The sequence below is a fragment of the Cavia porcellus genome, unplaced genomic scaffold, assembly GCF_034190915.1.
Source record: "Cavia porcellus strain 051 isolate PalLab524CR breed Dunkin Hartley unplaced genomic scaffold, mCavPor4.1 scaffold_23, whole genome shotgun sequence".
Classification (NCBI taxonomy): Eukaryota; Metazoa; Chordata; class Mammalia; order Rodentia; family Caviidae; genus Cavia; species Cavia porcellus.
In genome coordinates, this window is record NW_026947506.1 from 20,339,565 (window position 1) to 20,354,154 (window position 14,590).

At 39.3% G+C, this 14,590-nt stretch overlaps 1 protein-coding gene across 5 annotated transcripts in view; it reads right to left on the reverse strand.

The window, feature by feature from the left end:
• Nt5c3a (5'-nucleotidase, cytosolic IIIA) overlaps nucleotides 1–14,590 on the reverse strand; it is a 53,846-nt gene that overhangs the window by 7,745 nt on the left and 31,511 nt on the right. For all 5 annotated transcript variants that reach the window (XM_003470101.5, XM_063233872.1, XM_013152714.3 and 2 more), the window contains 3 exons: nucleotides 2,617–2,715; nucleotides 1,314–1,383; nucleotides 600–646 (listed from right to left, as the gene is read on the reverse strand). In XM_003470101.5, coding sequence (XP_003470149.1) covers nucleotides 600–646; nucleotides 1,314–1,383; nucleotides 2,617–2,715 — 216 coding nt within the window. The remainder of the gene's footprint in view (nucleotides 1–599; nucleotides 647–1,313; nucleotides 1,384–2,616; nucleotides 2,716–14,590) is intronic.

Here is a 14,590-nt window from a genome sequence, read left to right on the forward strand (position 1 = left end):
GAGGTAAAGGCTGGTGGGAAGAGCTAGGTAGCTGGGAGCCTGACCTAAAAGGGTGTGTATATTTATCTCTCCTCTTCCCTGGATGGCTCTGCTTTCTGCCACAATGCCATAAACAAGCCTCCTCTGTCATGCTGCCCTGCCTTGGAGCCAGCCAACTACACACTGAAGTTTATATACACTGTGAGCTAAAATAAATCTCTGATCCTTTAACTTGTGATGTCAGGTATTTTGTCCAGCAACAAGAAGGTAACTAAAACAGTAGATTTGAAAGCGACTGTTAAGTTTTCCATAAAAATAAAGTGAAGACAGATAGTAGCTCATGGTGGTACTATAAGTCTGGCTGCCCTGGAGGCTGAAGTAGATGTACAGTAAATTTCACCCAGCCTGAGCAACTCACTGCGACCCTGTCTCCAAATCAGACAAAACAGGACTGTAGGTGTTAGTTTGGTGGTAGGGCACTTGCCTAGACATATAAAGGCCTGGGTTCAATTCCCAGTATCACAAAACAAAGCAAAATAAAACGCTTTATGTCTGTGTGAATAAACCTGATGTGATTCTTAGGCAACAGAGGCTAATTCTGCATCCCTGGTAGTGCTTACCTTTTTGCGACATTCATCTGTAATCAGCTTACAGTTATCAATGACATCTAGTGAGAAAGCAAACAGGCGTTAAAAGAAAATATTCTAATTGATGCCACTACTACCAGGAGTAACTACGTACTTTTTATTTTAAGTACCAAGTCAGTTAGCAGAATTATTAAAACTTCTGGTTTCAAACTGGATATGGATTACACATAATCCTGGCATTCAGGAGGCTAAGGAAGGAGATCTCTGCAAACTGGAGGCTAGTCAGGGCTACATAGTGAGTCCAAGGCCAGTCTGAACTACAAAGTGAGATCATGCCTCAAGAAAAACAGAAAACAAAAAAATAAAGCCAATTTAAATAGTTCTTGAACAATGAGCAGGCTATATTTATTGTGGAATATTTTAAAGTCTCTATACTTTTGCTAACAAAACTATACATGAAAATAGTCATTTATGTAAACATAGAACAATCTTCAAAATATTATATGAGAGGGGTTACAATTCAGCAGCACAGTGCCTGCCTGGCAAGCGCAATGTCCTCAGTTTGATTTCCGATATAAAAAAAAGAAAAAAAAAAAAAAAAAGAGAGAATGCATGTGAGCAGGTTCTTCTCACTTCTGACATCCAAAAGGAATTTTCAAATCCCAATTATCTTACAGATAATACAGGCAAAATGGATCTTAAAATACTTACCGTTAAAGTATTTTTTTAAAAGAGTATCATACTTACTATGACATGTGGGACATCTTTTCCCTTTGTAGGAAAATCTACTTAGTGTCATATCAAAGTCTGTTATTATCTGTAAGGAAAGGGACACAGGCATTACACAACATAGCCACAAGCTGGGTGGCTCCCAAACATAGACCGCTGAGTCCTCACACTAGAGGCCTGGGTGGGTCTTGAACACAGTCCTGCTGTAGGACACAATGTTCACCCATGTTTCCTGCTGCAATCGGCACACAAAGTCTGGGCAATAACCTTTAACTACAGGCACGCTCTTAATTGCCCATCTTTGTCACCAAATAAAATCTGTAAAACAGTATAGGAATTTTTAATTGCTGGTGATCTGGTTATTTTTCTCTCTAGAGATAAAACACTACTAAAATTTTGGCAAACTCAGTCAATGCACTGGAAGCAATAACACAATATAAAATTCTTAATTTCTGACACTTTACATAATGGATTTAACTTGTATATTTTAAGGTAATACCAGTAAACATGTGGAAACAGTTTACTAGCTCTTAAAACTGGTAAGAGACAGAGTTAAAAATTATTTGTTTTTAGAAAAATATTTTTTGAGCAGTAATGGGGATTCAAACCAGGGCCTTCCCACTGAGATGCATCTCCATCCATCCATCCATCCATCCATCCATCCATCCATCTATCCATTTTAAGACAAGGTCTCACTTAGTCACTAAGTTTTCCAGGCTGGGCTCAAACTTGTAATCCGTCAGCCTCGCCTTCCACTGTGCATCATCACATTTAACTAGTTATGTTTTTAAAATAGAAATCATTTGTTTTTGCTCAATATTCAAATTGTGAGTTTAATTTACATTTAAAATGTCTCTTTAAAAAGAGAATTAAAAAAAATAAAAAAGAGAATCAGAAAATACAACTAGGTCCTAATAAGGTTTGTATTTTAACAATGACAGTTAATTAAAATATGGAACATCAACTTAAAATTATACTTTTAATTGTTATTGTTAAAATGGTAAATACTTGTACATGACATTAGTTAATAAAGAAAAGTTGGGGGACTGGGGTTTAGCTCAGTGATAAAGGGGTTACTTAGAATGCACATGGACCTGGATTCAACCTTCAGCACCAAAAGCAAAAACAAATTTATGTTTGCATTTCCAACACACTACTATGCTGTGTTAAGCCAACCCTAGATACATATTTTAGATTTTACATTGTTTCCAGAAAAAAACCCTGACCTATTTAAATTTGCTTAATGCAGATTATCTCAGTAGGCAATGAGAGATCTTAAGAATAAAACCTGCCTAATGACCGTTTCTTGATAATTAGTCACCTGAAGTTTGGCAGCTCCTCCTTTGATAAGACCACAGATAATTTCTTCTACCCTTGTGGGATTCTTGATGCGAACTGAACTTTTCTGGAATTCTGGCATCTGAAAGGCAAAAAAGAAATTACTTTTAATTCTTCTTTCCTCATACCAAGCAGAAGCTTGTCTCGTTTGCTTGAAGTGTTGAGGAGCTTTCTGAAATCCAAGTCACTGTATCAATGGCCACTCACACACAGAAGCAACCTGAAGCACAACAGTAGCTTCTATCTAGAAGACAGAGACATAGCCATGCTGTGGAAACTGGGGGACAGCATGGCAAGGGTGTTCGCTAAGCATTCGTGAGGCTTTGTGTGGAGTCACAGAAGTGTGAAAAATAAAAGCATCAAAAGCCAGAACAGCAGTTTACTTTTGTAGGAAGTGTATTTTTTCTAAATAGACCAATAATTTATATTTATCACTGAAATTACAAAAAACATATAAGAAAATAAAACTTGCCCAGTTTTGCTTTTTTAAGATAAACTAGTAAATATTTCCATTTGTTTCCTATTAGCTTCATCATGAACACTCAGTTTTATTTCATTTTCATTATATATTTTTACACCTGCTTTAAAAAGTATTATTACACATATAGTTATAAAAATGCCTTTACACTGGGTGTGGTAGCATATACCTTAATCTCCAGCATTCTAGGAGGCTTATGCAGGAGGAGTCCCAAGTTCAAGCTCAGAGTGGGCAACCTGTTTTTTTTTTTTTTTAATTTTTTTGGTCTTTCTGAGACAGGGTATCACCATGAAGTTCCGGCTGGCCTTGGGCTCACTTTGTAGCCCAAGGCAGTCTCGAACTTGCAAATGATTCTCTTGTCTCAGGTGGGATTACAGGAATGCGCCACCATGCCCAATTCAGAGTAGGCAACGTCATGAGACACTGTCACAAAACGGTTTGGGACATAGCTCAGTGTGAATTCACTGGGTTCAAGCCCTACTAACACACACACACACACACACACACACACACACACACACACAGTTTTTAACAAAATCCATTAGTCAAAACAGGATCCCAGAACTGAAAAAATAATATACGAACTCTGTGGTAAGAATTATTTCTTCTAAGAACCCTTCTGCTTACAATTTAGTTTGCCAGCTAGCCTTGGTGACACATACTTGTAAACCCAGAACTTGGGGAAGCTGAGGCAGGAGGATGGCAACCTCAAGCCTTGCTTGGGCAATTCAGCAACTTAGAAAATAAGAAATAAAAGATGGGCTGGGAATGTAGCTCAGTGCAGAGGCCATGGGTGCAATCCCCACGGTTGGGTGTGTGTATGAGTATAAGATTCAGTTAGTTTGTAACTGGGACATGGTGGTATGCACCTGTAGTCCCAGTTATTGGGACAGGTGAGGCAAGAAACACACTTGAGTCCAAGAGTTTGAAGCAAGCCTAGGCAACACAACAAAAACCCTGTCTCATAAAAATTTTAATGTAATTTAAATTATTTGTTAACCAGAATTGCCAGACATTTTAAAACAGGCTTATTTCTCTGGGCCACCACGAAGTATTCTGGCTTGGAAATGTGACTGTGGTATCCACAGCCCAACGGGAAGAGTGGCTTTCTGCTCCTGCCCCTTTCTGAGCAGCATGGACCGTGCGAGGCAGTCAGGGCAGCACTGTGCTCTCCCAGCAAGTCAGTGGCACGGGAGCAGGAGCTGAAGGACCATCGGACAGTTCTGGTTCTGGACTCATTTGTACCACAGGATTTGTGGATTTGGGTCCTTTTGTTTTGGGTTTGGCAGTGCCAATATTAACATGTTTCATGTGTGTTGAACATAAAAATCTCCTAGATTTGTCTTTGCTGTAAGAGAATCAGATCAGGAAAGTCTATCAGATCCCATGTTGTTCCCACACATGGCCAAGAGTAGAAAAGTCAGAGAAGATGAAGGTTTTCTGAAGCCTGGCAGGTGGTAACAGAGGTGTACAGGAAGAGGAACTCACGATAAGATCCTCTAGGAATCAGAGACCTGGACAGAGCATACACTTATGTTTTAGATCCACAGCTAAAGAGCAGGTAGGGTCAACTGCAATGGGTCAGCCTTTGTTCTGCAATCCTATGTACCAACAACTTCAAGAGTTTCAACAGAGTAAAGGTCTTGAAAGGATTAAAGATTATGCAAACATGATTACTGACCGGTTGGCTGACTGATCACAGTACCAGGGACTGAGCCCATGGCCAGGCACACGAGGGAAGGTCATCTCCTGATGACTGAAACCTCTCTTCCCTCAGCCTGAACCAGACACCCAGCATCTTGGGCTTGATTTAGTAACTGATCAACAGGTTCACGTCACCAAATGTGTTTCCACCAGAACACCGACACTGCCTGCTGACATTCTACACGGAGTGAGAGATGCCTTGTTCAAGTGGGCCGCGCGCTCCTGCTCCATGTGACAGACAGGAGGAAGCCCCAGGACCACTAGGAGCTCCAATCCTCACCGAGTGCCTGCTGCTCCTCCCCAACACTATGTGACAGCTTCATTGTAAGATGTCTTGGTCTTCTTTTTATAACAAGTGATAGAAATTTTTAGCACTTCATTTTTTCCCACTGTATTATAATCAAATTGAGAAGTTTTTGGACAAATTAAAAGAACCTGCCATTAAAATTTTTAGGCTGATTTCTCCTACCTCAGCCACTCATTGTAACATTGGTTTATTCTAAATTGCCACATGCAAAAGACTGCTATGGGCAGGAGGCACTGAGAGCCATGTGTCAGGCAACATGTGATTCCAGACAAAGAACTGTGAGGACCCAAAGCACTGTGGTGTGTGTGTGGGGTGTCCGGTACCAAGCACAATGGCCACAAAGGAGCAGCTACTTTCTCAAGAGAATGTAATGATGGAAACCAGCAGAGGAAGGGAGGATGGATTACTTATAGCAGACTGCTCTCCTCTGATGCACTACAATCACGTACACTGATATACTTCTCAGAAATTGAGACATGGCGCATTTCCTGAAATATTCTAGCACAGAGCCTAAGAAACCTGCATACCAAAGCCTGCAGTGTGGAGCATATGAAAGAGCATCACAGCACTAGAGCGTGCTGAAGGAGCACGATGAAAAAGTCACGTGCTTCACTCCAATCTCTCCTCCATATTCCTCCTGCCCGAAACAGACCTGCTCTGGGGCACATAAAAAGGCACATCAAAAACAAACACACACACAAACCCTACAGCAATGCAAGCTAGAAGAGCAAGTTATATTAAATTATCTGAAAATCTTTCAATTTGATGATACAACATTATGAAAAATAAAGACTTATAAACGTGTATCATCTGTGATAAGGCAAAGACTTCTAAACAAGTTGATTTCAAAATTACAGTATTTTATCAAAATTACAGTATTTTATCAATCCAAAGCACTGTTAAGATTTTCTGACGTCATATCACGGATACATTGGGACGACAAAAATGAGCATCTCCATGGTACAGTTATAAGATTTCCGAGCTCTTCTTGATATCATAAATCTAGTAATAATATTCCAGATATCATCTTATTATCCTAATTCCTGGATGATGACAACTTAAAAAGTTTGTGTGATTTTAAAACATTAAAATTTGTTTGGTTTTTTTTTTTGGTACCAGGGATCGAACTCATGACTGCACGCTTGCAAGGTAGGTGCTTATGCCACTGAGCTAAATTCCTGGCCCTTTTTTTTTTTTTTTTTCCTTTTCGTTTTTTATCGGTACCAGGGATCGAACTCACGGACTGCCTGCTTGCAAGGCAGGCGCTTATGCCGCTGAGCTAAATCCCCAGCCCCCCTGGCCCTTTTTTGAGGCAAGGTTTCACTATCTGGTTTAGGCTTGCCTTGAACCCCCTTTTGTAGCACAGGCTGGCCTCAAACTTGTGGTGATCCTTCTGCCTTAGCCTCCCTAGTGCTGGGATTACAGGTGTGCATTATCGTGCTCAGCTTACAATGTTAAATTTTGATTTAAAAGGAAATTTAACAACAAATTCACCTTATAATAATGCATTGTTGATTCTTAAATGAAGACTAAAACACAAAATCAACTAAGGGTTAGTACAGTTCATGAGGGACAGATGGTACAATTAGCATTTCAACCAAAGAAATAAATATATGCTTATCTAAGTAAGTTTTTAATTATGTTAATATCCTCTATTTTTCTGGCAATGGCCTACATAAAAGTTAGCTTAAATTGTTGATTTCCTACTACCTTGTTTTTTTGTTTTGTTTTGATTGGCTTTATTCTGGTTTGTTTGCTTTTATTCTCTTTAAAATAAAAAAAAATTTCAAAAGTTTAAATAACTCAAGAATCTCAGAGCTTACTTACTTCTACTGTTTACATTTGGTACTCGCATTAGATTGCAATACTACCCTGGCACAAAGCAGTAATCACTATAATATTTATGTAACTATAAAGTATAGGTTCAAATGGGTGTGGCGGGGCACATCTGGGATGTGGGAGGGTGAGGAAGGAGGACTGCTGTGAATTCCATGACAGCCTGGTCAACACAGAAAGACTCTCTCTTAAAAAGGGGGGGCATACCCTTACGCCGCTTTGGTTTGTTTTGTGTTTTTCTCTTTTTCCTCTTAAATAAAAAAATAAAAATAAAAAAAAAGGGGGGGGCACATCTAGGTTTAAACCCATCTCTTCAGTCTCGTTCATTTGCTTACACAAATAGATGCTTCTGTAACTTATTTGAAAGAGTATGGATTATCACTTTTCTATTTTTTGAGACAATCTTGGGGTGTATTCTAAAGCCTTCAGGCTGATCCTAAAGACACAGTCAATCCTCCTACCTCACCCTCCAGAGTACTGACATACAAGTGTGTGCCCTCCCAGCGAGTTCAAATTTCTAATAACAACCATCTCTTCTGCCTGCCATACATTTGGCCTGTCTCTACATTAAGGAAGAAAAGTTCAGATTCATTCACCCACTCCCCAGGTATGGTCAATGAGTGTAAGACAAATGTACTGTAAGTACACTTGCAGCTCTGTAAGTATTGTAGAAGACGGCGACCCACTTGGGACCCCTTCTGTCTCACTCTCAGGCAGAAGCTTTCTTTTTCTCAATAAATATGTTTTGCTCTTAACCTCCACTGTTCCTAAAATTCATTCCTTGATTTCAGAGAACACGAACTCACACTGGAACATTTAGTAGGCTGACAGTTTCGTTCCCCTATCATTTGGAGGAGAGATCATTGGACAGAAGTATAAAGATTGCTTTTGTTTCATAAACTGGAATTGTTTAGGTAGCACATTTTTATGTTTTAGATTTGTCATGTCTTTGGCCATTGCTTATAACTGCTTATGCTTTGTCATAGTTTTGTTAAGATGATGATATATCTAAGTTAAAACATGGGAAGTTTATAAAGTTTTGTTCTTGTACATACTACATTTAAACTGGCTATTAAATTTACTGGTACTCCTTGTTTGACTGTATTTAGACAATGGTGCTAGAGAGAGTAACAACTAGTATGCCCCTGGTAGACTTCAACATAAACTTCTGTAAAATGGGTCTTTTTAAATGAAATCTTCTCAGACTTGGAGAATACTTATGTCTATGAGACGTGGGACTCCTTCCACCTGTTAAGCAGCACTAGGCTGGTGGCTGGCCTTAGGACTTGAGGTCAGGTTTCACCTGGACAGACCGGCTCTGATGCTACTCTACACTCTAGAGGAAATGTCAAGCCTGTTCTGTTTCAGTTTCCTTTCTTTGGATTTACTTCTAATCTTTTCCTCCTGCTTTGTACTTGCCTTTTTAGAGGCATGTGAAATTAGAAAGAACTCTAGACTGTTCCAACTTTTTCCTCCTACCAAGTCCACAGAAAGTGAGTGTTTAAATGAGCATTTGTTAATGCCAAAGACAAAGAAATCCTCTTGGATGAGGGATACATGTCCCATCTATGGGTCAGATGAGACACTGGAATTTTGCCCGTCCAGGAGAACACACATAAAAGCCATGTCCTGGCTTAGAGTTCTGGGCAGGTCTCCTTCAGGAGATTAAATCTGAGACACAGTGCAAAGAACCAACTATGGGTGAAACCAGAAAGAGCTATTTCCAAAGGCAGCACACTTATGGGATCAAAACACACTTAGACTAAGGGAGGCTTTCCAATAGCTGGATTCCTTTCTTGAGACTGACCTCTGGTTATCTGGGCCAATGGAAACTGAGATCAACTGAGGGTTCAGGGTCAGGGCGACTCTCTGGCAGATACCCAAAGATTCCTCAGTGGAAACTGGCTCACGACCACAGAAAATCTCCACTTACCTATCTACTTAAATCCCTCTGCTATTAAACTACAGATGTTCCTCAAACTTTTCAGGCAATTAGACTACCTCTCCTCTCAGAAGTCAGGCTGAGGCAGTCTGCAACAACTGTTTACATTTTAAAGAAACTAGCAGAAAATGATTTGGATTTGTGCTTTACATGTTAACTAAGAAGGAAAAAAACAATGTGATTTTAGTTACCTTTTTTTGTGTGCATAAAAGACTGATGTGCCTTTACTAACATATGAAATATAATTGGTGGATGATAAAAGTGTTTAACCTGTGAGCTTTAAATAAAGCCTAGCCATGTCCCGCTGTTAGGAAAGACTGCATAGGTAATTATATAAAAGACACAAATGCCTTGGAGACTTTGCCTGAGGACCTGGGGCAGATTTCCTTAAATTTATTTGTTGGCTTTATCTATCTCCAGAAGGAATTTCCTTCACAGAACAGCCAGCAAAATACTCTAACTGAACTTTCTACGATAAACAAAAAGCAATAGCCAGCAAAATGCTCTAACTGAACTTTCTACGATAAACAGAAAGCAATAGTTTATTATAAAGTTATGCTTCCTTCTTTAAGCATTCTTGTCACTGTTAGGCTTACGGAAAGAAATAAAGTTCACAAGCTACCTGGGAAGATAAAATGGCGTGCCATTGTGAGGGATAGACTGGTTGAATTTTGTCTTCTACTCTCTTCAGAGGGCATTCATCTGCCCTGGAATACAATCAAGGCAAAGGATGCCTTGGGTACTTTATCAAGTAGAAATAAGAAAGGGATGCTCAATTACTTCTTTTTGCATAGATATGTCAAAGTATCATACCCTGAAGCACCTTGCTTTTTATGTGACAGACATGGGCAACTCAATTCAATGCCAAAGCCCCTTATTCCCTTGGAATACATTCTTAAGCCCTGGAAGATGTTCAACCTTTCCATATTGAAAAAGAGCTGTTTAGTATTTCCATGTATGTGTGAATGGCCTATCTAACCCTTAGAGCCCAAATGGAATGAATGCAGTGGGAAGTATTATTATTTTCTTTTACAACTAAAATTATAGTATAAGAAAGAGGAAAAATGGTCAGAATTGCTTTGTGTTCAAGCTTTTTTTACATTTAAGAAATAATTTTTATTTATGCTCAAGATATAATCCTTATGAGACTACCCCTATTCAAAGGTTTCTTTCAATGACTTCAAGCAAATTAAGCTAGAACTTGAATTTTTAGCTGACCCTGATAAGTACATCAATGTCTTTAGAGGATTTACTCAGACCTATAAACTAGGCTAGAAACTAAGCTCCCACTAGAGCACAATCCGTTCCCACCCAAGACCCCTTCTGGTCTGACAGCAGACAGGAAATTGGAACAGGAGACATTTTCAAGTGTATATTCTTAAAGGTGTAAGAAGGACAAAAGCTAAGCCTTCTAGAAATTTTAAGCGGTCAGCTGTTTTTCAGGAGAAAGATAATCTCTCTGACTTCTTAGCTTACTTACTAGAGGCACTGATAAAGCAGACTTCCCTAGTTCCTGAGTTATCCTGAGACAGATTTGGCTTAAAGACATGTTTATTACCCAGTCAACCCTAATACTGGGAAAAAAGCTACAGAAGATAGACTTTGCTCCAGACAGTCCACTTGATGCTTTAGTAAAAACTACCTCCTTAGTATTCAATAATTGGGACTAGGAGAAAGCCAAAGACAGAAAACAAAGAGCCCAAAAAAGTGTTAAGAGAAATAGACCTTAAGTGTCAATTCTCAGGGCTCCAAGAAGAGCTGGAGGAGTAGGTCACCTGCTATGGCTGCCACCATCAGGGCACCTAAGGGGGACTGCCTTAAGAGCACCCCCCAGCATGCCCTAACTGTAAAAGCTGTCACTGCAGGTGAAATTGCACCCTGAGACAGAGATCCCAGAGCTTAGATTTATCTCCCCAGGTGGTCCAGCAAAGCTAAAGGGCCTTGAGGCACTGCACCTCCTCCCTCTGGTCAGACTGTCACCTCTACTAGTCATCTCCATGGAGGAGCCTGAGTAATCAGAGGAGAGGTTAAAAATCAGTCTATTGCTGGACACTGGCACAAGTCTCTTTGTCCTTCTCAACTCTGTTGTTTCAGGTATCATACCTCAATAAACAGTCAACTTTTTTCCACCCAGTCCTTGTAGTTATGCCTCAAAGTCCAACTCTAATCCTGGAGAGATTTTATACTGTCTAAATACTATAGCATACATACCCAGGTTACTAACTAATCAAAATGATGCTGAGACTGGTTTTTAAAAATACAGTACATAATACAGTACAAAAATACAGTACACGTTGTTCATGTACAAAAATTTAAGTTTTTTCATTGGTCACAATGGTATATTAATCTGGCTCTCATATGTTATCAAAAATTTAGAGATTATATGACAAAATGTCAAAATCCATCAATAAAGAGACCTAAGGGTTAATGGGTTACAATTGCTACCTTTTAGAAACAGTTTCTTAAACTTACTTGTCAGCTCTAATGTTCATGTTTTGCTTATACATGCCTCTGTATATATATTTTGATTATACATGCTTTGATTAAAGTTTGTTCTTGCCTAGAGGGTGCCACACTCCAAGACATCATACAGACGAAGCCAATAATAAATATGCTAGATTCCTTTTACTGGGATTCACCAGATCTTGTCCAGAGAAAAGGTTATATGATATTTGTGTCCTTAATTAACTATACTCAATGGGCCTTAAATGACACCACAGCTGGTCTCTGTCTCTCCTAAATAAAAAAAGTAAAATTAATGAGATAGGTTGTCCTCCAAAATCAGATTAGACATTCTAACAGCAGCACAGGGGGGTACTTGTGCAATTGTAAAAACTAAATACGTTTACATTCTTGATCTTTCTGCCAATATCTCAACAGCTGTTCAAGATATTAGATGACAAAACAATGACATATCCACTCTAAAATTCTCTAAAATTCCCTGGACCTTATCCTTATCTTTCTTATGGGGAGCCATTACGAGCTCCTCTTGGTGGAAATCTTTGTTAACTGTACTCATAATTATCCTAATAATTCTATTATTTGGCCCAGGCATACCTGCTTCTTTGCCTTTATCTCCTCCAGACTGAAAGCTGTATACCTGCCCAAAGTTAAAACACCTGGTGTCTACTGAGGGCCTTTAGATAGAACTTCTGCAGAGTATCCCTGACTCCTGGTCAACAAATACAACCCCCTTTAGCCTAAAGAAGCTACACTGGTCATTGCCCATTACTCCCTCATGGCAGTTTGGGTTACTTCTTCAGAGGCAACAGTTAGAGTTAGATAAAAATATTATAGACAGTTAGACAGGGCTGGGCCCTCAAAGAAGCCAGTGGAAAAGGCCAGATACCTTGCAACTCTGGGGAAGATAGACTCCTTTGCTGTAGGACAGACCTAAAGACAAAACGTAAAATCAAATGTACCTACATAATGCCTATGGATAAACATCAGGAAGTGACATTTGAAGTAGGTCTCTATCATCCTGAGGAATCCAGGAGTCACCACCCCAACCCTCTACAGAAGAGTCACTGTTCTGTATTCATGCTCACCTGCTATGTAACTTGCCTCCCCATTTGTCCCTGATTTAATCATTTTAACTGTATAATTAATCGTATTAGTTGACCATAGTTCTGTCCCACCTCATGCCCACCTTGTGAGTTCCCACGTTTTCCCCTCCTTAGACCTGCCTCACTTTGTGGTTTTATTCTATAAAAGTCTCTAAAAAAGACAAGTTTTTGGCAACCCACTTGGGACCCCTTCTGTCTCTCTCTCAGACAAAAGCTTTCTTTCTCTCAATAAATATATTCTGCTGTTACAAAAAAAAAAAAAAAAAAAAAAAGAATTGCAGAAGAATCCATAAGACTCGTATCTTTTGCTCAAGGAGCATGTTCTCTAACACAGATTGTAAAGTAGGAGCTCAAGTAACCAATACTGTGCAGAAGTCTAGGTGAAATATAAGAAAAGCAGAGGACAAGGAGACCATTTGTATTAAGGCCAAAGGAGGATGCTGAACTGTGGAAGAGAAGCAGGATTTGGATATGCTCAGGTTGGAGGGAAATCTAAATGCACAATCTAGTTGGGAATAAAGAAAATCTCGGTTTGAAACTTAACTGAACCCGGAGAAGAGGCTGTGTGACAGGTCTGGATGGAGAGATCTTACAAGCCAGCTTACCAGGAAAATTAATACCCTAAGGAGTTCGACATGTAAAAGATCTATCTACATTTTCAGAAGAAAAAAAACCCCAAAGTAAAAACTGTATAAATGACACAAATAATAGTAAAAAACCAAACAAAACCCACAATTTTTTGGCTTGTTTTCCTGCTATAGCAGCCTGAGTCATTGTGGGCTGAACAGACTGGTACTTGCTTCTAAAAGAGGCAAAAAAGCTGGAGGGACCCAAGCCCCAAGGAACAAAACACGACGTAAATGCTACAATTAAAATTACATTTTTCATGGAGGGAAATTCCTACACCACCTATATTCATTTTTTAAAAAATCAATTCAAGGAAGAAAATAAATTTTAGATTGATTTAATTCTATATGTAAACATATACTCAATTCCAATCAAATGCCAATCATGCAACTGACAGGAAAACCAAATCTCTGCTTTTAGGCTGAACCATAAAAGCCTGGCAATATGGATATCGAGCACAGCAAAAAAAGGAAGAAAAAGGAAACAATTTCCATGTGCTTCAGCCTAACAATTAACTAAACCGATGACTTAGTCCCTGCTGAGTCAGCTTTCACCTTCAGTCACACACTGGCTGAGGAGAGGTAAGCTGAGATTTATTAAGTATGACAAAGCTATTTACTTGCGAAGCCATGTTGTAATTTACAGGTAGAAAAATGTAGGAGAGAAAGAGAATAAAATAAAAAAAGGAACAGCAGCAAAAAGAATCAAAGAAAAAAGTAAGCAAAAGATGACAGAATAATTTTCCTCAAAACAGGGCCCTAGGGTGATCCGGGGCGCTGGTTCCAACTGGACAGGAGTAGAAGTTCTGGATGGTAACACACGGAGGTCACCACAGGTGACAGGCACACCTCAAATGCTGCCAGAAAAGACTGAAGATTTCATCATAAAAATAATAAATGTTGAGTAAATCTAAACAGCACACTGTATGGAAACACCACAGGGTACCTCTTAGTAAGTACAGTTTTTCGCACATATCAGTTAAATAAAGAAAAGATTTTAGGTATATGGAAAACTGACTTAACTCCCCCCTTGTATGAGTAAACATGCTGCTCAGGTGGTTAAAGTGCTAACACATCTAGAAAATTGTCCTTCCTGGAGTGCCGTTAGGAACTATACCCTTTTTCACTGTATCTGAGCAAGAACAGGAACTCAGGGTGTCACTCTGTGTCTTAGTAGTGAGATCGCTGTGCTCAGCCAAGGGCCTCAGAGCTACCAAGGGATGAGTTGTGACTGAATGCTAGTTCTGATTCTAACGCCTGTGTTTCTCCTACTCATCCTGCTGTCTATGAACTATTCTGCAGGAGCTATTTTTAAAACTGTCAATGCCTGCCATTTTAAATGAGAGATATATGATAAATTATTTTTATCTTGCATGGTCTGTGTTATGGCTAAGCAAAGAAACTTGAGCATAAAAATGATACAATCATTTACATACTGAGCAGCATTATCAATATGTATTCTATCTCAAGCCAAAGCATTGAGGCATAGCAGTGCAAG